At 41.1% G+C, this 22,533-nt stretch overlaps 2 protein-coding genes across 7 annotated transcripts in view; one reads left to right on the plus strand and one right to left on the minus strand.

Annotated features, from left to right (window-relative positions):
* The window catches only part of CMSS1 (cms1 ribosomal small subunit homolog), a 222,109-nt gene that overhangs the window by 27,091 nt on the left and 172,485 nt on the right, over window positions 1–22,533 (minus strand). Inside the window, exon 1 of one of the 3 annotated variants that reach the window (XM_072327194.1) lies at window positions 840–967. The exons of the other annotated variants lie outside the window; for them this stretch is intronic. Coding sequence (XP_072183295.1) covers window positions 840–936 — 97 coding nt within the window. The 5' untranslated portion in view covers window positions 937–967. Of the gene's footprint in view, window positions 1–839; window positions 968–22,533 lie in introns of those variants that run through there. 3 annotated transcript variants of the gene reach the window in all.
* FILIP1L (filamin A interacting protein 1 like) overlaps window positions 842–22,533 on the plus strand; it is a 192,349-nt gene continuing 170,657 nt past the window's right edge. For 2 of the 4 annotated variants that reach the window (XM_072327182.1, XM_072327184.1), the window contains exon 1: window positions 842–1,336. The gene's annotated coding sequence lies outside the window, so the exon portion shown is untranslated. The remainder of the gene's footprint in view (window positions 1,337–22,533) is intronic. The other 2 variants (XM_072327181.1, XM_072327183.1) reach the window with 1 other exon arrangement.

The raw sequence follows: 22,533 nt of genomic DNA on the forward strand, positions 1-22,533 counted from the left end.
AGGTTTTCTCTGAACATTAAAAACAGCGTGCATATATAAAATGTAGCACATACTTAGCTATGTGTCACTACCACAAAATATATCTCATTACAGAAGAGTACTCCAAACAAGCTTTTATCCCAGTGTAAGTCCTAGTACAAGGTGTGAAAGAAGGCATTTTGAGTTGTTCAGACTTCTGCATCCTTTCAATATTCAGAGGTCTTCATGTGATATTGCAACATCAAGTCCATTTGAAAGAGCATCACATTGACTCATATAAAATTAAACTTTCCTTCAAGTTAAGAACAAAATACCCTGAACATGTTGCCAAACTCACTGGAGACGAAACCATCTGTTGAGATCCAAGGCCCAGTGGCTATATTTCTAAGCCTCTTATTCTCCTGCTTCCTCCTTTGCATGTCCTAAATGTTTCTCAGCCATTTGGTCTCAGATACTGCAATTTTGCACTGCCCTTTCAAGCTACCCTGGTATCTCTAATTTATATAGTACTGGAATATACATTTGTGGATTTAAATAACATCTTTCCAAAAATCTCACTGTAAGAGCAAGCGAGAGAAAACATCTTCTAACAGACAGAAACCTCTTACATATGAATGGAGATTAATGGAATATAAAAGAGAAGTACTACCCACTTTGCTGAATTAACATTTTTCAAAGGAGGAAAGGCGACAGGCTATTCATCTCTGTCCGTACTCACTATTCAAGACTAGAAATTACAATGCAGTTTCTCATCTGTAAAAGTCTTCTGTGAACTAGCATGCAGCACACGTGTCCAAATGGTCAAATAAAGCGCATTACAACTCGATCAGTTGCAACTGCTGTAAAAATAGAGCTCATACCTATATTCATGTGCTGCAAGCAGATGGCTGATTGCTTTTCTGTCCTCTCACACTGCAGCCCTGTTTCTTTAGATCCTCTCTTCATAGAAAGAGGCATGCCGTGAGGTCAGTTTTCTGACAAGGTCATCTGCCTTCAGTGCATGAAGAGAACTACACGGAAAGTGGGCTGGGCTATATTTAGAGTTTGGTCCAACTCCGTGCCAAGGTCCCCCCGCTGTCTCTCCCATGCAGCACTGTCTCAGGTTTATTCCTGTAGAGTCTCAGCCCACAGAATATACGAAGGGAGAAAAGCCATTCTGAGCTACTACCTACCGGAGCTGGGTTTTTGCAATTCAGTAGAACAAGTGGATCAGGAGCTCAGATGAGAATTCCTTGAATCTCTTGCTCTCTTATTATTTAAAGTCTTCTTTTCTTTATTCAAGTGGATTTTCCCTTTTCAAGTGAATAAGCAGAGTGAACTGCCTGGTATACAGCAGAAGTAAGCCTCCTGAGCTGAGGTAAGCTTGCTTTATTTTTGTACTGTCACTGTAATTAGAAAACAACTGAGAATGACTTGGACCAAATATGCTTTCTCTGCTAGACTAGTTCTGCACGTCAACCTTTTTTTTTTTTTGCAGGGGGGGGGGAAAGGGGGAGATAATAAACATCTCAATTTCATAACACCATTTTTCATTATCACTGTTTAAAGGAAATGAGAAAAGAGGATATTAGCACGTGCAACAGAATATATAGTATGATTTTACCCATTTCATTTAAAAAGCACGTAGACAAACAAGCAGGCTATATAATTCTGAAAGTAACAGAGAAGCAGATAACTGCCTACACGCATGATGATTCTATATGCAAGTGTGCATTTAGATGTGCTGATTGATGTTTCATATGCCTAATTTTGTACAATATGAGCATATATGGCTTCACTATATGATCGCAAATACAGAGCTTTAGGCAAATAGTACAGTTAAAAAAATAATGTATAGATGAACACATGCTCAAATTCATTAACAAGCCCAAAGAAGTTGTCCAACTTCAGCCCTAGTACAGACGAGACTGAAGATCATGTTCTATTTAGCCTCCTTTTCACAAAATACTTTTAAATGAGTCCTGCATTGCTTCTCATTTTAAAAGCATATATGGCTAAACGGCTTTCCTTAGCACTGTTTTAAACTGTTGTGACTCTCAAATGAAAGAAAAGCAAAAAGACAGAAAAACACAACCACCAGGAAAGAATATATAACACAGCATGCTTGACTGTAAGGAGATCCTCACACACTTCAGGTCACATGGATACCATGATTCAGTGGTGTGTAGTCTCCCCATGTTGGACTGTTGTTACATAAAGACAGTCTGGAGCCATGGTGCACTCCAGCATGCACACACACACATCCACGCACAAAACCATCATAGAGTCCTTCAAGGCAAATACACAGGAATGGTGAAGAAACAGGGTTGAAAGGTTCACTGGACCAACAGGTCCAAACAAAGGCACCACTGCACCAAAAAGCTTTTTGTTACAAAAGCACCATGCAGAGATCTCAGCAGAAACACCTGAAGAGGCAGATGAGTTCCACACTAACAGTAAGCAAAGGGCAAAAGGAGCCACAAATTCACTTGAGAGTTCACCTAAGTCATAACTGAATGGATTCCTGCACTTAGTTCAGTCTTCTTTCCTTAACATAATGGCTTATTATACATGTCTTACATCAGGCTGAATAAGTAAAAGCTTACATTGCTGCAAAAATATCACCTGCTAAAGAAACACCTGATTCTGGTTACTTTCAACTTAGCATAAGACCATAGGACCTTCCTGTACTTCTGATTTTTATTTGGTCATTTATGCTCAGTATCAGCATTAAGTTTATTTGGATGTTATAATAAAGACTATATATTTTGCATAAATTTCCTTCTAGACTCTTTAGCATACAATAATTAGGGCAACATATCAAGGAGCTGAGTTGAACTGTGTGACATGCAACAGTTCAGACTCATCCAGAAGGTTTCCATTGCAAGAATTTGGAGAGGAGGCTCTTAAATGTGGACCATAGAAGCAATGTAAATGCATTCATGAAGTTCATCAGTAATCAAGAGGCTTCGTGGTATATAAGCAGTCAGTGCTGTCTAAGATTGGTAACAGTCTTCAGTAATCAGCTGTCATCTCTGACAGAAAAGAGAAGAAGCAAATGCATCTTTATAAGTTTCTAAACAGTCAGTTTTTTCAACAATCTGCGGCACCTGTTCTCTGTTTTTGTGTGGGAAAACGTTATTTCCCTGTCAGAGTAATAGATACTGGAGGCTTGAAAAAGCATGACGTGCACGAACGTAGTCTACAAATACAGCACTCACACCGAAACCCTGTGGCAGAGGGCTGCTGATTGCCAGTGGCAGCAGGGGCTAGATAGTCCAGAGCGGAGCTGAAAAGGTCTCTATCACACAAACTGTTGGATGATTTGTTTGCATGTGGATGACAAGGTGAGAGCAATGGAAAACGGTAATATTGTTGTCATGATAATTGAGTCGGACATTAGTGGAAGAAGTAGGAAAGAAGTGCACCTGAGTGAGCAAGATTCATTGTTCCACCGTGGACAAATTTCAATCTGCCTCTAATCCCCTTCCTGTTGGGACCAATCCCACCTGATAGCATCCTCCTCTTCCTCATCTTTCCCCTCCATTAGAAAGTAAGTCTGAAACCCTTTGTTTCTACTTAGGAAGCAAAGGCCTCAGATGGGGCTGATACTCACTTTCCTCACTGAGGGTGGGAGGGCATTGCCACAACCTCCTGCTTACAGTTGTGGAGGAGAAGGAGGTCTGGCTCATGATATACACTACCAGCTGGCCAGGCAAAGCTCCAAGGGGACAGTTGTGGACTGCTGGCACTGGTGCTGTCACCCTCAGCTGACAGGTGTACGTAGAACCTGAGCCAGGCGGGTAAATCCAACAGTGCCAGGGATGCAAGAAATTCCCTGCAGATCCCTACTACTGTAATACTTACAAAGCCTGCTTTGGCAGCTTCCTTCTGGCTCAACCAAACAGCAAATGGTGCTGGGATTTTCCTCCTTCCCTGCTGCCCCTTGGCCAAACCACACTGACAGAAGCAAACTAGGGAAGTCTTAAGTGTTTCTCATCTCATCCTGAAAAAAATACCTTAAGCCAGTGGGCAGAGAGGTCCTGTACTGCAGCCCACCTGGCACACAGCTCCAGAGTCGGACACCAGGACTTGAGCCCACCTCTATCCACCACCATCACTGCATAGTTGGTGCTGCAGCCAACATCTAGACAGAGATACCTCAAAGAGTATGGAATAGACAGCAGGAAGGGTGAAGGTGACACCTAGAGCGACAGTCCAAGATATGTGGGTACAGTTCTCTGGGCATACGCCTGTGTGAGGAGGGGCTACTGTGTTTGATGGGCAAATGAATTGCTACAGCTGCAGAAGGAGCTGCACCTCAACACCTGCAGACAAACTCTCAAATCCTCTCATAATTACTCTCATGACTCCTGAGTGGTCATGGCTCCCCAAATCATTGTGACTGCATCAGTCTAGGAAGAGAGAGGCAGAGGAGGATGTCTCAATATGTGCTTTACAGGAAAGAGATACTTAGGTGCAGAAAACGAAACAAACAAAAAACAAACAAACAAACACAAAACAAACAAACAAAAAAAACAAAAACAAAAAACACAACGTTGGTGTGAAGCAAATGGTTAGTTAAATAATTCCAGTTCAGTTGTTCTGCTGACGAGTGTTTTCCCAAGGCTGAATGGTAACAGGGAAGGGTGGAAAAATCAAAGTCAATAGCCTCCATCTTTGTCTCACTTCCTTTCACAAGGCTTCCCCCAAGTACAAGAAGGGGGAAAAAAAAACCCACTAAAACCCCTCTACTGGGTCCTCTACTCAATGTCTCTCTCTTTGAGAAATGGGGATACCTTGTTACAGAAAACAGCTCTGAGGTGAGCAACAACCTCCCCAGCCTGCATTCTCCTGCAGGGACTAATAGTCACACTGTTTTTCACGTTTTGCATGAGAAAATACTACTTATCACCTAAATAAACTCACTCCTCTCTACCCAAGGCACAAAAAGATTTTATGCTCATGTCTAAGCAGAATGGACCACAAACAGGAATCCACTGAAGACCTCACCAGGTTCTCTAGGCCTGCAGCCCCACATGGCCTGGCACAACCTGCCAAGATGCTCCCTCAAAATCTCCGAGCACAGGCACCACTTGCACAGTATTATGGACATCAGAAAGCATCCTAGCTTTATTTCTGTAATGTCTCCACTAGCTAAGGTCTTTTGGGCATGTCTCTGCATTGAAACAGAAAACTGGGCTGGTCCCACTGCAGGGGGAAGGCACACGAGTGGCCAGACCAGGCCTTCATGGGTGCAGCTAAGGACACAGCAGATGCAGCCAACATTCCTCTGATCATGCCTACATCTTTCTTGCAGTCACAGAAATATACATGCATATACATAACACAGCTGTGCACAGACAGATGATGAAGCTGTATGAGGTGGAAACCCACTTCCTGATCATTAAGAGCAGAACATATTATGGTGGGCTAAAATGAAGCATCTCTTTCAAAAAATGTAGTTATTTTATATGGAATCCCGGTTTGGCTAGATGAAATGGAGAGCAACTATGACAATTTTGCTTAGAAATAGTGATGAGATTGAAAATAAGCAACTGGAAGCAGTTCACCTGCAATATCATAAAAGGGTGCAGTGGTACGAGAGAACACTTATACACCCAGGAATGTTTGTCTCTACTTGAAAATATGCTTTCAAAAGTATGTAAAAATTAAGGATGTGCAGCTGGTTACCTGCATGGCTTATTTTTTTCATTTTCAGAGAGTAGTCCCCAGCTCCCAGCTTACTGACAGTACAGAAGTAAACTGAAAACAGAGGGCTCTACTGGGGTGCACATTTGTACAGGTGTAGCGTAGACACATGGCACACCAATCAGAAAGATCTCTGCAGGGAGCTTGTGAGGATCTGGGAACCTAGCAAAGCACAGCAAACACTGTGCTTTAATAGAGCAGTCTCTCTAAGAATAACGTCTACATGCCTTTCTGCTGCTCTGTGACATCTGACAAGGAAAAGGATTATAGGCAACGCTAGACAGTAAAATTGCGCTTCATTTTAACATGAATATCATTAAGTTTAAAACAAGTTGCAGTAAAAATTCCACCTACACAGCGTAGCACAGTCATGCAGGAAGAGATGGTTCAAACTGGTACTACATTAAAATATCTAACACAAATATCTAATCATCCATTACATAATACTAAATTCTTTCAGCCCCAGCAAATTCACAGTGATCTCTGCTGGGGCTCCAAAGTCAAAGAAAGAAATCCAACAACACTGAAATCTTTTGTTTCAAAAATCATAGAGTGAAAATGTATACACACAGCTGCAGAACTGTAGATTATATTTTTACATAAAATGAAACTTGGACTGAACATAGTTCTATTAAAATAAATCCTAGGATGTTAAATTCACCCTCCCCCCCCACCCCCCCCTTTTTTTTTTTTCCCACTCACAAGCAGCTCTTTAGTGAACCAGTCTTTTCTTCAAGCATTCTCTTTAAACATGGTATCAGCATCCAATTTCTAGAGATCATAGAATCACAGAATTGCTCAGGTTGGAAAAGACCTTAAAGATCATCAAGTCCAGCCACAACCTAACCATAGTACCCTAACTCTAACAACCCTCTGCTAAATCATGTCCCTGAGCACCACATCCAAATGGTTTTTAAACATATCCAGGGATGGTGACGCAACCACCTCCCTGGGGAGCCTATTCCAGTGCTTCACAACCCTTTTATGCAAAGAAGTTTTTCCTGATATCCAACCTAAACCTACCCTTGCACAACTTGAGGTCATTTCCCCTCATCCTGTCACCAGTGAGAAGAGACCAACTCCACTGTTGTGTAAGCACTTTTCAGGCATTGGAAGAGAGCAATAAGGTCTCCCCTCAGCCTCCTCTTCCCCAGACTAAACAGCCCCAGTTCCTTCAGTGACTCCTTACCGGGCATATTCTCCAAGCCCTTCACAAGCCTTGTTGCCCTTCTCTGGACCAGCTCCAAATGTCCTTTCTGTACTGAGGTGCCCAAAACTGAACAGAATATCCATTATTAAAAATAATAGCATTTACAACATGGTTGTAGTAGACAGTTTTCTTAATGCTGCATAAGAACACACAAGAACAGGATGAAAAGAATTTAAGATAATCCCCAATAAACAATAGATGTTTTAGATACTCCCTCTAAGGGGACAACTTAATTATGCACAAAATGCAGTCAAAATCAGGCATTTTGTACCAAGTATTGAGAGTCTTGAAAAGTACACACTTAAACAAAACAAGCAGCAAACTTCTTCCTGTTGCTACGTTTTACTCTGTTGACATAATGGTCAGAGATGTCATCCAATACAAATTGATGCAACTCATTGTATGTCCACTCCTACAATACCCACCAAAGGAGTGAGAAGACAACAAAAGGAAATCTTTCTTGGGAAAAAAAATGAGATTAGCTCACTAACATACAAGGAAGAGTTGAAATCACAAGACTTGCACTCCTTAGTGCACAGTGCTGTTTTGCCATGCTTCTCCTTCAGTCCAGCCAACAAGCTGCACATTCCCCACTGTAAATCCATGTAACATCCAGCACCAGCCCACACAGGAGCTGAGGCAGCTCACTCCATGGTGGAGTTTCTTGATACAGACAAGTAGACGTCAAAAGATGGAAATAGCATGACCTCTCTTATCCCTTGTGCAACAGGGAACTTGAGACTCTTGAAGAAGGGAAACAGAGCATTCACTCCCCCTCACGCCAACTTTCATCTGACCTTCAGCTGTCTGAGGAGGACAAGGTGTGGGCTAATTATAGGTTTCTTGATTCTTCCCCTCACGTGGGCAGAGCATCTTATGAATCTCACAGATCCTTCAAAGCAGAGGTTGTTCTCCATCTTAAACCATTCTGTGACACCACAAGCATGTAAGATGGGTCCCCCCATTCAGTTTGCCTCCCACCAGTGAAACAACAAAAGAAAGAAATGCCAGGTTTGATGAAGAAATGCAAAGTATTGAGTGACTATTGGAAAAGCTACTTCTTTATTGTATTCTCCCATGACATGGCATTTAAGAAGAGCTGTTCATGCTGGAGAAATTTTTACTGTAAATAGTGTAAAACTACAGTGCACAGTCAGCAGTTTCCTATTTTACAATTGTTAAGGACATACTGCATATATTAGTTAATACGCTGCATTTTCTTCACAGTTTTTGTACACACAACACGTGGTCAGAGGAAGGAATCCTAGATGATTTATTTGCATAGAAGACAGGTGCATGTAAATGCATTGTTAAGAAGCCGCAGAGTCAGCATTTCTAGATCTGATTGGAACTGCTTAGCATTTAGCAAATAGCTGGCACTTCTTCCATCTCAGTTCATCTTATTGACATAAATGACAGTGGGGTATTCTGGAGCTTCAATAACATAAAGTGCTGTGGAATCCTTGAAGAAAATACTATAGTATAATAAAATAATTGTTGTTTGATATACTTCAGAGAGCAGCCATCATAAAAGTAGAACTTATTACTTTTTAATGTTTTAGAGAATACAAACCACTTGCATCCAGATCACTAGGATGAAAAACAAACTTGGGGTTTGCTCTGTCCAAAAGACAAGGCTCAAAAGAATCCTTTTTAATTTGAAATTACAGTTCTCTGTATCGATAGCCACATTCAAAGGCTTCTTTGTCGTAGCTGTTTTTCACAGGCTTCTGGAAGAATGCCCTGACATGAAACAAAGGAATGATAAAGGTTATCCGTATCTAACGGGTTTCACTACTGAATCCAGCTCAAAGAAAAACTGATGACAGATTATGTAAAACAGTAGTCAGAACATATTCGGTGTGGGAGAGACAGAAGCAGTTCTTTATCTAGGCCTTGAAGGTCTCAGCTCTGGCGACAGACTCTTAAGGCAGATGTCCTCCAGTATCCTATAGGAATTCACATGCCATGAATCCCTCATTCTAGACCTTGCTGGAAAGTGTAGTCATCCTCCTACTTGATTTACTGCAAAATTACTGATAAGGAAACCATGCTGTAGCAGAACACTACCCCCAGTGCAACAGAGCACAACAGAGATGAGATAGGCACCGCAACTGCAGAGGAGAGATCAGCGTCCTAGTTCAGCCACAGCTACAGAAAACAGAAACCGTGTAATAATCCAAGTCTGACAACACAAAAAGCAGAACAGCCTTCAAATCAGATATGTTGTGTTTCATTGCTTGTCTTTGGCAGCAGATGTTATGTTCATACACTATTTGTATTATCAAAGACTGGCATAGCAAGAAAAAAGCCCAAATCTGCCATGATAATGTAATCCTTTTGTTTGTTTTTTTCTGACTGATCATTTACCTCAGCAATGGTCACTACTGGAAGGCTGCACCAGGACACTAATGAAGGTTAAGTTCCAAGGAACAATTTTGATTATTAAGGGAGGTTTCAGCTGACTACGCTTTAATTACTGGAGTAGCGCAACACTCTGAATTCCCAGGTACCCCATTTCAACCCTCAGACTAACATGACTTGGCTTAGCGCATATTCTAACCTTGTTCTAATAAATTACTAAGCAGTATTTCCAAACCTCAGAGGTAATCCAATTTCTTTATTTTTATTATGGAGGCTTCCAACAGGTACTTCAACTAAAAATAACTAAAACGGCGTGCTTCTGAAATGACAAAAATAGGCTCAGAAAACAAATTCCTCTTCAAGTCTTGTAATACTGAAAAGCGCCAGGAATTTTCTAAATTGATTTTGTGTCGACAACACATTTTCAATAGTTATCCATAAAGGCAAGCCTCAGTAACATTTGGTTAAAATGTTCAGCAGAGGTGAAGAAAAACAATACTAGGTATCATTTGCTACTGGAGAAGCGCAGAAATCGTCAGTGACAATAGAAAAGCAGGATGTTCAGAGTTTAACAAACAGTACAGTGCCTACATTATCTGTGTGATCCAGGCCTAAATGACCCAAAGGTAAGGACTGACAAAACACATTCTGTCTGAGAAATATGTGGCAAATAAAGAACTGAATCTCCAAATAAGCAAGTTGCATACTAATACATCACAAGACTTAGCGGGAACAATGTGATTTATATCTTTGAATTCACAAAGCACTGACATTTTCCTCTGCATCCTAAATTCACCAGTGTTTTGCTACTGTGTGGAAACAAGAACAGCAAATTATCCAGAACTGGTCTAGTTTGCTCTGAGACACTGCATTCCCTACCTCTAGCATGGTGGGACCTGAACAGGTGGCTGTGTGCTGCTCCGACCCACAGCAACAGCAGTAGAAACTGGATCTTCCTCCAAGATGGTTATTAAAAAAAGAGTAAAAGATTCAAACTAGGGAAAAACATGAAGGCAGCAATCAAAGTGAGGGGTTGGAGTAGAAATAGACTTGTTCCCAGCAGTGCCTCACCCTGCTGAGGGGTGTTGAGCCCCTAACTGCTGCTTCGCTTGGGCAAATGCAGCCCACCTCTGACCAAGATCTTTTGAGAAGGTGCTGTAATTATGGCTCTTCCCTGAAAAGGCTGGGGCAAGACAGCTTCATGTTGTTTCTTACTCCCCTGTATCCACAGAACTACCATAAGAAGCCAAACCAAAATAAGATAAAACATCAATTTAGATTAGTTTCCAAGGGTGAAATAGTTCTGCATAAGAAGAAAAGGGGAGCTCATGCATGTGTACAAGAAAATAAGGAAACAACTGATTTCAGATAATGATGATGATTTACCTTTGACAATGGATAAACAGAGTTAGGCTCCTGTCTGTTTCAGCAATCACTGCTTCCCCTCAGTTTCTGCTAACCTAACAGTGGGTATTCCATTTTACAGTTTTCATTACCAAAATATTACCAGAATATTTTCTCTGCAGTGAATAACCACAAAACTGTAAGGGCAGCAATGTGCTCAGCTGCATGTAAAATTACTCCCAGTTAGAAAACAACTATTTGTGGTTATCAAGAACTGTTTGTGAAAAGAACACTTAAGGAGTTTAGATTGGAAACCTCTAAAAGGAAAAAAAAAAGTGAATGACTGCCATAGCACACAACACAAGAGCTGACTTTCTGCTGTGGAGTGTCAATTTCTGCACAGATTTGCAAGACCAAAACATTTTTTTTTTCTCTTTTTTTTTTTTTTTTTTTTCCACACTGAGAGACCAACGGAGCACTTAGTTGATGTTTCAGAGGAGCTCAAGTGATGCATGTAATACCTGCTGCGTACACTAACACTCAGCACTGTTCAGATCACAAGGAACGGAACAGAGGCTATTCATCTCCCTGCCTCAGGTTAAGCACTTGGAGAGGGAAATTCCCCACCAGGGGCACATGAAAACACCAGCACTCCCACTGCACAGCCTCGAGGGATCTAGAATTTCCCTCGTAATTCTCTGTTCTTGACTCTTTTAACTGCTTCCAAAGATGAACACAGGTAAACAATGCAGAAGGCTTTACCTGAGGCTGACTCTAGTAGCTGCTTCAGAAGAGCAAGCTTGGGCTGAAGAGAGTCCTAAAGAGCTGGAGCCTACAGAGCCTTATCACTCCCACAGCTCTGAGCCCCACTGGCTGCTAACCAACCTCCTCAGCAATATCAAGAGCTGCTAATGTCCCAGCACCTTTCTACATGGCAGCAATTAAGAAAGTGAAGATAAGCAAGCATTGCTTTTACCACAGGAATGTTGTGTTGCTAAAAAACACAACATCTAGAAAACATACCTATCTAGAAATAGGCATCTATAGATATCTATCTAGAAAATTAGATACATATTCTCTTCCTTAAACTCTTCATGCATGTATTTGGAGTGGAGAACGTGCTTTGGAAATGACTGAATCACATCCGAATGAATCCACCAAGCAATACTTGGCGGGCTGAAGTGCAAGAGTCTTCAGACTGCCTCCATGCAGCACAGTGCCTCCTGCAGTGACACTGGAAAAAAGCCATCCAGACATTCCAGTCATTTTTTATGGTGAAGAAGAATACAGAAAAGTACAAGGCACCAAGAGGGAAAACATCTCAGACAAAGCTTGGAATTTTTTTGACAGGACTGGAGAGTTTCTGTCCTATTTTAACACTGCATAAGGAAGGAAGAAACTTTGAAGAGGGAAATTACTTTTTACATCCAGCATTTAGATGAAGATCATGACTTCACTGCCAGCACAGGCAGGACAGTAATGCACGAGGTGCAAGAGAGGAAGACCCAGATTCTCCAACCTGTGCTCAACATAGGAAGCCTCCAACAGGTCAAACATTTTTCACCTCTAAATTCAAGACGGGAAGTAGAAGTAACTGCAGGGGATTTTCATTCAAATAATGGCTTCTCTTCTGGTGTGTTAGTCAGGACTGCTGCTGGCATGTACTTCAGGGAGCTCAAAGTATCTTTGTACTGTCTGCTGCTTTCAACACACTCAACTACAAGGTGCAAGTAACTTGCCTTCAGAACCCAAGAGGAGTCGATCTGAGACTGTCTCAGATGGTTCATCTCATTCCTACCAGGAGGCTCAAGGCAGGCAGCTGCTCCTCCTCACTAGGAGTGCCTTCCATGGCATCCCAGCAGATTAGGCTCCATTCCCCATGAACCTATACATTATTAATCTTATCTGAAGCAGACAGTGCTGACGCCCAGCTTCCTCAGTGTCTGGAAGAATATCAGCTGTCTCAAACTCAGCCCAAGTAAACGGAGAGAATGCATGAGAGTATCAAAAGATATTTCTTAAAACTTTGCAGGATTCAGAATTGTCTCCCTCTTTCTTTTCCTACGCACTACCAAAGCAACTGCCTGCGATTCATATCCCATTCTGTTGTCACTGCATCTACAGTTGACAGACACTCCCTTTTGTATTTATATGTGTCTCATTTACTATCAGACAAAGACCCAACCTGCCCATCCACTTGATTTTTGGGATGCAAGACCATCTTTATCAGATCTACAACAGAAGATTATACAGGTGGTGGAAAACATAGCATTACACCCTTCCAAAGCCTATACATGGAACTGTAAAGAAAACTACACAACATAATTCCTTAGTTTCTATTCCTTAGTCATCATTCAGTGGATTGGTTCCAAGACTTGGTAATTTCCATGTTCAGGGCTTTTTTTTTTTTTTGGTTGGTTGGTTTTTATTTGTTTGTTTGTATGGGCCTTGGAGCATTATAACCAATAAATACCACATGGTTCCCAGCATCATGAGTAAAGATTTCAAATTCCACTGAAAGACAACCAACCTAAGGAAGAACTTTTTACACTGAACTTAAGAAATGGCCCGTAATAGGTACTGGATAACACTTGTACTCATTCGTGGTCACAAACAACTGGACAGCAAATAACATCCAAAGACCAGGAGAAAAAAAAACCAAACTAACAACAATCTTTAGTAACTTACAGACCTTTCAAAGCAATTGTCATGGTTTTACGGTCATTGGTATTCCACATCATAACCATGTAGTAGTACTGGGAATTAAAGTGTTAATGCCCCAGCTCACTACATGATGCTATGATCTGGAACACTGATAACCATAAGGCCATGACAGCAATACAAATACATGGCTTCGTATGTAGATTAAACACTTCAAAAATCAAGGAACACTAAGCTCTGTAGCTAATTCTGCACTATAAACTTGTTTCTTGGCCCCATCTTTAAATTTCAGGATTCAGTCCAGCAGTGACACCAAGACACATACGCACACCCCATCCTCTCAAAGAAGGCAGAGATTTCTGTGGTGACAACATCATAAGCGAGAGATATTTTAAAATAGAAATCCTCCAAAATAGGGTAAAATGATTCCCAGTTTTCAATCCCCTAAACCAGGGACCAAGACTTTGGTAGTAAGCAAGAAAGTGTTCTACGATTCAAAATGCTTCAGGCAAGCTGATGAAAGATAAGTAAGATCTGAATGGCTAACATGCAGTCCTTTTACTGCAGGAATCAACACACCGTGTTCACATCTAATGAAAACACATTATTCAGTATTATGAAAAAAATACTAATTCTACTCACTGCTTCCCACAGGTTTACAGCACTAATAAATCCATATTTCTGTCATTAACTGCTAGAATTAATGACTGACTACCAGTATGAGTGCTGTAGGTGGTGATTAAAGCAACAGAAATGCCCCCATAATACAGATGTTATAGCCTTTGTGTGGGGAGGCACTGTGTGGTAAATGAATATTAACTTCAAAAGTACAGTTCATTTTACATGGCTGGCCTCTCCTATGAAAGCTGAATTTGAAGCGCGTCAGTGTAATAACATGCTCACAAGATTATTATTTTTTTAATTGATAATTATAGTGAAGCACTATGTCTGAATAGTATTATCTTCACCCCTCCCATCGTTAAAATAAAATAAAAAAATGACATCATTATTTTCTAAAGCTCACTGTTGGCAATGCAAGTCAACTGTTCTCTCAGGTACTGTTTAGAAAGCAAGGTTAGTAGACCAATCCATTTGCCTCCACAGACAGACTTTTTACATTGCCATTTTTACCACATAACTTCAGGCACGGCAAATAAAAACTGTCTTGAATCTATGCTTGCTTCAAAGCTGTTTTACAGTCTCTTTGTACTTCATGATGCAAGTGGGCTGATGGTTTCGTAGCATGAAGTCCGCAGGTTAATTCTAGTATAAAGTACTTGAAAAAAATAAAGATTTTCAAGTAGAATGATAAAAAATATTACACTTCCACACTCAAATTTTACAAGGCCAAACTACTCAACCCCAAAGTAAACCTACTCATTTATATTTACCTGGCAAGTACATACAGCGTTGTTTGACTGGAGCTGACATTACCCTGTTTATCACTGTAGCAAAGGAAGACTAGATAAACACATATAACATACTTGTTTAGCTAAATCCTGAAGGTCTCCCCACAACCCTACCTGGGTCTGACCCTCAGAGTCTTATCTGTATGTCCTTAAGACACATCCACTAAGCTTTCATCACAAGGCAATGACTAGAAATTTACTCCACTACCTGGTTTCCAATTGACTGCCGGTATTAACAGTCTGATATCTTGCATACTAGTGTACACAGCTGGAGCCAAGATCTGCTCATATATGCAGGAAAAGGAATTCAAGTATACAGCAAATGGAGAGAGTTTGATTTTAATTACACTGGACACAGCATTTGTCCAAGTAAAAGCTCAAGGGGAATACGCTTAAAAAAGACAAAAAAAAACAAATGACAACAACAGAAAAATTGGAACACTGGAACAAAATCATGGTCACAACTTTCATGGCAGAAATGCTGATAAAAAGAGTTGAGAATTGCTGCCAAAGCTATTGTCATCCTGAATTTGTATTGGCTGTTCAGACACTGGTCACAAGACTTAAAGAATAAAATAACATTTAGTTTTGTATAGAACTGTTACTACACATAAAACTAGACAAGTTGTTTGCTTTTTTTTTTTTTTTTGTTGTTGCTTTGTTTTGTTAAAACCAACCAACATTCAGCACATGTTTGGTAGAATACATATCTTTCAGGAGTCTTTTAATCAACCAGAGCAATTTGTAAACCCATTTCAAAAATAAATATTTAGAGGTCATGTAAGCAATGAACCCAAAGGATGGCTTAGATCCAGGCATTGTGCAGCCTGAATGATGTGATCCTCCAGACATCCTTTTGCCCATGCGGTGCCATCATTTTTTAATTTTTATTTTTAGACGTGACCAAAATTAAGCAGAGACACGTGAGGAATTGAGGGCTGTGAAATGAGATGGAGTAGTGCAGGAGGGGTCAAATCCCATTACTCAAACATGATCTAGAAGAAGGGAAGGAACGACCCACTTGGTGTATGGGAAACTGTTGATCACAGCCTGAAGCTCTGATTAACCTCCTGAGGCAAGCAATGAGTCAGCTGCGGGAGCACAGGTGAAGGTAAATCAGCTGTACTATCAGAAGGGGTGGAGCCTGGCTGTACCTCACCTACATCCAATTTAAGGGCTGACTGCCACTGAGGAAGGATCTTTTTCTCTGGAGATTACTCCTTTGTGGAGTTTACTGTGAACCTTCAACATTAGTGAGAATTTGCATTTATTATAGATTATCTTTCCATCAAGATAATCTCTCTCAATGAAACATCTTTTTAAACCTTTGTTTACTCATTGACTGTATACTTGGTCACTGAAGCACTTGAAGAAGCAGCTGAGGGCTCAACAGCCTCCTCAGCATTGTTAAACATCTTTCCTTGATCCAAGGACATTCTGGGGGTCAAGGAAATGGGGAAAAAGAGACAGAATACCTTGCCGTTGAGAGACAATCTTCCATCTCAGCCTACACAACAACTCTTTATGTAATGCTCTCTGTACCGCATTTCAACAAGAGTGCAAGGGATTCCTTTTGTCTTTGAAAGCAGTCAGCCTTCCCCTACCTATCCAACAACCACTCCAGATCTCTGCAGCAATGTACAGCAATATACTTGTGCTACTCTATTAAATTAGCCGCAGCTGCTTCTGTAGCAAATCTCTCCTCAGCTGTGTGCTTCAGAAAAATGAACTGGAAAAGTCTACTTCATAGGCTCCATGTCTGCCACAAAAACTGCATGAAACCATGAAGTCAAACACAAAGGCCCCTTGGGATTTTCCAAAGCACTGCTGTCACATCTTGATTTTCAAATTTCAGCCGCTCAGCTGAAAGGATGTTTAAAACTAACATTTCTGGGGACAAAGAAAATCTTGTTTCATTCTTCTCTCATTACTGAAGTGCGGCTGAACTCTTCTATTCTCAGAACAGCCAAAAATAAATAAATGCTGTACATGTAGGGAAATTTCAGCCTCCAAAGTGTAATTTTTCACAAGAACTTTGGAGCAGCTGAAGATGTGGGAAAGGACACTATTACTTGCTCTCAGCTAGAGCAGTTGCTAACAGGAGCATATGGGTCTCTTTTAAGTCCATTTACACAAAAGGTTAGCCTGTCAGTAAACAGCAGAATAATTTATCGCCAATTCACACACCTCTCTTGTTATAACTGCCAGACACTTGAATATTGCCCACAAAAGCAGACCCCAGCTTGAGGTGAACGTCATCTCAGGCCCTGCTGTAGTTGTGAGCTGTTTCAGACTCTGAGCTGTAGCAACCTAGGAAAGGGATGGGGACCACTGTGCTGGAGTTCAGCCCATCTCTGAGAAATGCCACCATGCACCTCCATGCCTGGCTTTTGCGTGCTTTCTCAGGCCTAGCTGAAATGGTCATTGGGCATTCCAGTTCATCTATACTGGGAATTCAAATGGAAAGCATTAAAACCTTCGTACTTCAGTTTGGGTTTAAGGTTGAGATTGAGAAATCCCATAAAATCCAGGACTCTCAAGCTGTAGCTTAATGCTACAAATTGCAGCTCTTCTGCCATAATAGAAACAACTAAGGTGGCGCAGTGGTAGAATTGCCGCTTGCAACACCAGAAGGCCTGGGTTCGAATCCCCCCTGTGGTGCAAGGGGTAGAAGTGCCACTCTGCTACACAGAGGGCTCGAATCCCGGGAGTTGGACTCGATGATCTCTAAGGTCCCTTCCAACTCGCACAATACTATGATAAAAACATCTAAGAAACGTATTAGAAAGGAATTACTGTACACATAGAGTGAGTTTTCAGAGAATGTCCATAATCTACCATAAGCAGGTATGCCAGAGCACAGGATGGTGAGGCAATTTCCCTCAAATATTACACGAAGTTGGTGGCAAAACCAGGAATAGTATAGAAGTCTTACTTCCATGGCACAACACCAGTAAGTCCATGTGTGGCTTTACTGTTTATTTATTGTATATGTCTCTAAGTCGACTCACTTTTCATACACTGAATATGCAAGACGGGAGGTATACTTTTCCCAGACTTGGGAATCATGAGAAAACCATGACAGACATTTAACTGTTTGTTATCATTGAGCAAATTACCAGAAGGGTGGGAACCATTCTCTTGAACAGCCTGACCTACGTCAACTACAGTCCAAGACTTTATGCTGCAGGTAGATATACCTCTTAAACACTGAAATCCCCTTGTGGCCAGCCCCACTGCTCAGGAAGCTACTTTGTCTTGCTAGGTTATAAGATATAGTCCTGTTCATTTATTTATTTATTATTTATTCCTTTCTCTCCTCTAAGAAATCCTCCCCAGCACTAGAAGAGGACATAGCAAAATGATGGATGACAAACAAATTTGCTAATACAATGAGTATCTTTATAAAAGCGGGTATTGTATTTTCTAAGTCAAGAAGAAAAAAAGCCTGTGAAAAAGTGTGGCAAGAGATTATATTTGTTCTTAAACTAGTTCCCCCAACCCCCCCCCCCCCCCTTTTTTTTTCCCCCTTTTTCCAAACACTTTACATCTACATGCTTTCAAAACACAGAAAAACATACCTTCTGAGAAGATAGGTAGACTGTTCTCTCAAGGTCTGTATATGTGATATCATCACCCAGCATTGACCGTGGCCATTCAAGGAAAGTAAGAAAGGAGCAGGCTGACCCCATCATTACCCCTACCTCTTAGCTGTCCTTTGCAGCCCCAATGAACCAGACTGGCAATGCCCCTCAACTTGTGCTGTTTACCACTAACCTTGCTCCTTTTTAATTCAAAGCAGTCACAGAATAAACACTCACCTGGCAAATCTGCAGGCTCTTGTGGGAAGCAGGCAGTGACCTTTTCCAGCCAGCATGAGCACTGCAGAAAGACCATGCTTAAACAAACCTTATCACGAAACAGAAAACTTTCCTACTGGCATAGTAATGAAAGGGAAGCCTATTTTGCACCAGAAGCTTGCTGTATGAGGGCGTACCCTTAGTACTAAAGGATGTATTACTCTTCCATGCTGGAAGAGCAGTGACAAAACCACAGAATGCATGCTTCTTTGTCCCTTGAGGAGCTCAGACTCAGCCATCCATATGTCGGGTCTTCCTCCAGAGCAGCACTCTTCCATTAACGAGGTATTTAACAGCACAGAAAGCACATGGGATATAGACAGCATGAAACAAAGGCACATTGTTGTGCTGAGCAGAAGATCTCAGTGGTAAGCAAGAGCTGAATCTTGCCACACCTTCTTTTTAACCTTTAACCTCGAAGAAATTGAAGAGATAGCATGACAGGAGAGTTGCAGACTCCATCCAAAGCTTTCCACATACCTCACTTGCATCACGTCTGGGTACCCAATACCACTGCTCGTTCTCCACCCCCATATATCTTCTCTTCTTCCCCCTGGTGACACTTTGAATGCTGTTTTTCACAATGAGTAATTACCAACATTGATATAATGCTTGCATTACTCTTTTTTTTTGGTGTGGTGTTTTTTTTTTTTTGTTTGTTTTTTTTTTTTGAGGATTTTTTGTTTGTTTTTTTTTTTCTCTCTCAACAGTCTCTTGACAGCAATAGAAGATGTCAGCTTTGCCAAAAAGCAAACTAGCTATTATCAGTGTAAGTGATAGCACTAAAAATATCTGTGTACTCCAACCCTCCATGACTCAATCTCTATAAATACTTTGATGGGATTTATTCAATTTATTTTCTAGTTTCCCAGGTGATGACATGACAGACCTTCAACTTGGTCTTGCATAATCAGCATAGGAGAGGTCAGTGAATTGGCAATAACAATCTGTTTGCGAGCCAGCAATAGCAAGAGGGAGTTTTAGATACTTGATAATGCACTAACACAAATATATACTTCCCTCCTCATAGAATTAAGGATTATAAAACAAAAAGAGTTTTAGGAACAGATCACCACTTCACACCACAAGCTCCTAGACCGATCTGGTTACTCAGTCTGAACGACTTGCATTTATCTCCAACTAGTCTGCAAGAAGGAAAATATCTGGTGATCTGGTGTGTCAGATTCACAGAATGGACCATATAACAACAGTTCCAAAATCTATAATAGACAATCAGAATAAAGACCTCAGTTTAATATTTTTGCCCTGTTCTTCATTTGCAATTGCAATCCTAAAGTGGATAGCCATTTTTCTTTTAAGGATTTCTGGATGAATAGAAATAGGTTGCTCTGAAAATAATGCCTTGTTTATTTCCATGGAAACTACAGCAGCTAAAAAGAGAACAATAACACTGTTTGACAGAGATAATACTCAGTGATAAAACACTATTTTTTCAATGCAGATGCTACTATTAGCTGTACATTTTTACTAGTGATGAACAACAGGCTGCATGCCATGCCTGTCAAAATCCACACCAGCAGAAGTGGTCCACTGCTGCTGTGACCACTGCTGAAACACACCACCTACTGCCTCACTGTGCTCACATCCACTGTTTGGTCTCTAGAAATGCTCAGCAAGTGTTGATGAGCAATAGAGGGTGCCATTTTTTCCTCATGGAGGAATTCAGTGACAACCCTTTGCTTCATCTGCACTTCCACATCAGATGTCATTTTGTCAGATTACCCACCTCTCTGCTGCCATCTGTCACTCAGCAACAGAATGTAAGGGAACACTGTTGGGAAGGTTCAGCCACTACTGCCATACCACCAACATCTGCCTCTGATGTTATGAGCCAATATACTAAAACAGAAGACATTACTTTCGAAGCAGTCCTTGTACATTTCCTCTTGTCTGATGCTTTAAGCATGCCTGACACTAACAAAATACCCACCATGTGCCTCCTCTGCTGCATGTGTTGGGCCAGCTGCTCAAGTGAAGCTCTTCTGACAGGACCGGGTCCTGACACTGGCAATGAACTTGGTACTCCAGGGAGCAAAACAAATTCCTGATATGAGAAGTAGACAGAGACTCTCATCTGAGACATGAGGATGGGAGAACACATCTCCCCAGTATTAGCAAGAATTTGAAAAGACTGGACTAGGGCATAGAGAAATGCATGGACTACAACTTCTTTTTTCTCTAGTTATCCTCCTCTATTCATGTATTCCTGCATTGCAGGAATCTATGTAGGAAAAAAAAAATATATATATATATATATATATATATATATAGCAGTAAAAGATATTTAAAACATTCATTTCAACCCAGGCTAGTGTTTCCTGCTCAGTAACGCCTTGCATGACTGCTCCTGTCAGTGAGGCAATGAGAGGTGATATTACGGGCCCACTCTTCAGAAATACTCTAACATCCCTTGATATTAAGCAAGCCAGCCCATCAGCCACCTTGTTTTGCTTGCACACAAACCCACAGCAAGTAACCCGAGGAGACATTAGCAACTCAACACCCACCATAGTTTCATGTTGTGGTCTGACCAAGGGGAAGAAGCACTTAACCACAACCTTTAGCAACAACGTGCTAGGCGCACTAAGCCCTCACTGATATTCCATCTCAGCTCCCATCATGTATCAGCACAGACAGCGACAGATTTTGGCTTAAAAAGCCGAGTCTACTGTGCTTGTACATCTTTGGGGCAGTGATCATTTTTTACCTAATGATGCTGCCTGCAACCTGCCAGCCTCCTCTGAACAAGGCCTCGTCAGAGCTACCATGGAGCCGGGCCGCCGCCGTCATGGCTGCCTGCAAGGTTTGGACGCTCCCATCAGGGAAAAATGCCTTAGGAGTTGATGTCATTTACACATTACCTGACTCTGATGAGCAAACTTGCCAGCGGCCAAGCACAACATAACAGTGCCACTTTAAAAGAAGTGTTCAGGACATGTTTTTCATTACCACAGTCAGCCCAAACACTCCACAGTCTCCATCTTATCCCACTGTGCAACAGACGTTAACAAGCTGAAGGGACAGGAACACGTGGGTGATGAAATCATTCCACTAGTGGTGTGGACTACATGAAAAACTTTGTGGGAACATCAAGTTAGATATTTTCCGTACCCTGGAATCCTTTTTCACAGCACAATAGACTTTCTGATCCCTTTTAAAATTTAACTATTGTGCTTAAGTTTCCCAGGGCTTCTTTTTCTTTTCTTTCTGAAGTAGAACTTCAGAAGTACAGAAGAACCCAACTGCTTTTCCATTATTATTCATCTCCTAAAGAACAACTTTCCTCATGTCTTCTGATCATCTCCATATTCTAAAGCATCTGACAGCATAAACAGCTTAATTGATCAGAACTTTGGTCGTATCGACCACAAAGAACTTATAGCATTACATACTGATGTCGTAGGACTATAGCACCAGCTATGTATTATAGCACATGCTCAGAAGAATTGCTGCGTTCTTGCATGCTCAAAACTGAACAGCATCACATTTTTCACATCTCCAGTGGGTGAGGGGAATGAAAAACAAGCTCAAAGACCTCAGGTCCAGGGTGAAGTGAGGCCCCCTAAACAGTGTAGCATAGCAATGTTTGCAGCCAAGATGGCACAAAAGAATAAATCATTTGACTTCTCCATCCAGAAAAGCCAGGCACTTTGAAAAGTACCCCTTGAATTTACAGCTGGCTTAACAGAGGGAGTCAGCTCCTCTACTCAGCCAACTAGATTTGCAATAGAAGTCTTTTAACCACTTCACTTAAAAGCAAAGCTTTGGAGGAATGACTGTTCCTGTTGGGCATGCCAATAAGCTAGTAGATCTGCCAGCACTGGAGGATGTGATTATCTCAACTCAAGACATCACTCAGTTTCATTTCTAAAAGAAGGTCAGTAATTCCAACCGGTATTCAAAAGTTGTCAGTAGCAATAAAAAGTTATTCAAGTGGGGAAAAATAAAGGGAGCACAAACATGGGGATTAGCTAGAAAATAACTAGTTGTTTTT

Source organism: Excalfactoria chinensis, chromosome 1 (genome assembly GCF_039878825.1).
Source record: "Excalfactoria chinensis isolate bCotChi1 chromosome 1, bCotChi1.hap2, whole genome shotgun sequence".
In the NCBI taxonomy this organism is placed as follows: domain Eukaryota; kingdom Metazoa; phylum Chordata; class Aves; order Galliformes; family Phasianidae; genus Excalfactoria; species Excalfactoria chinensis.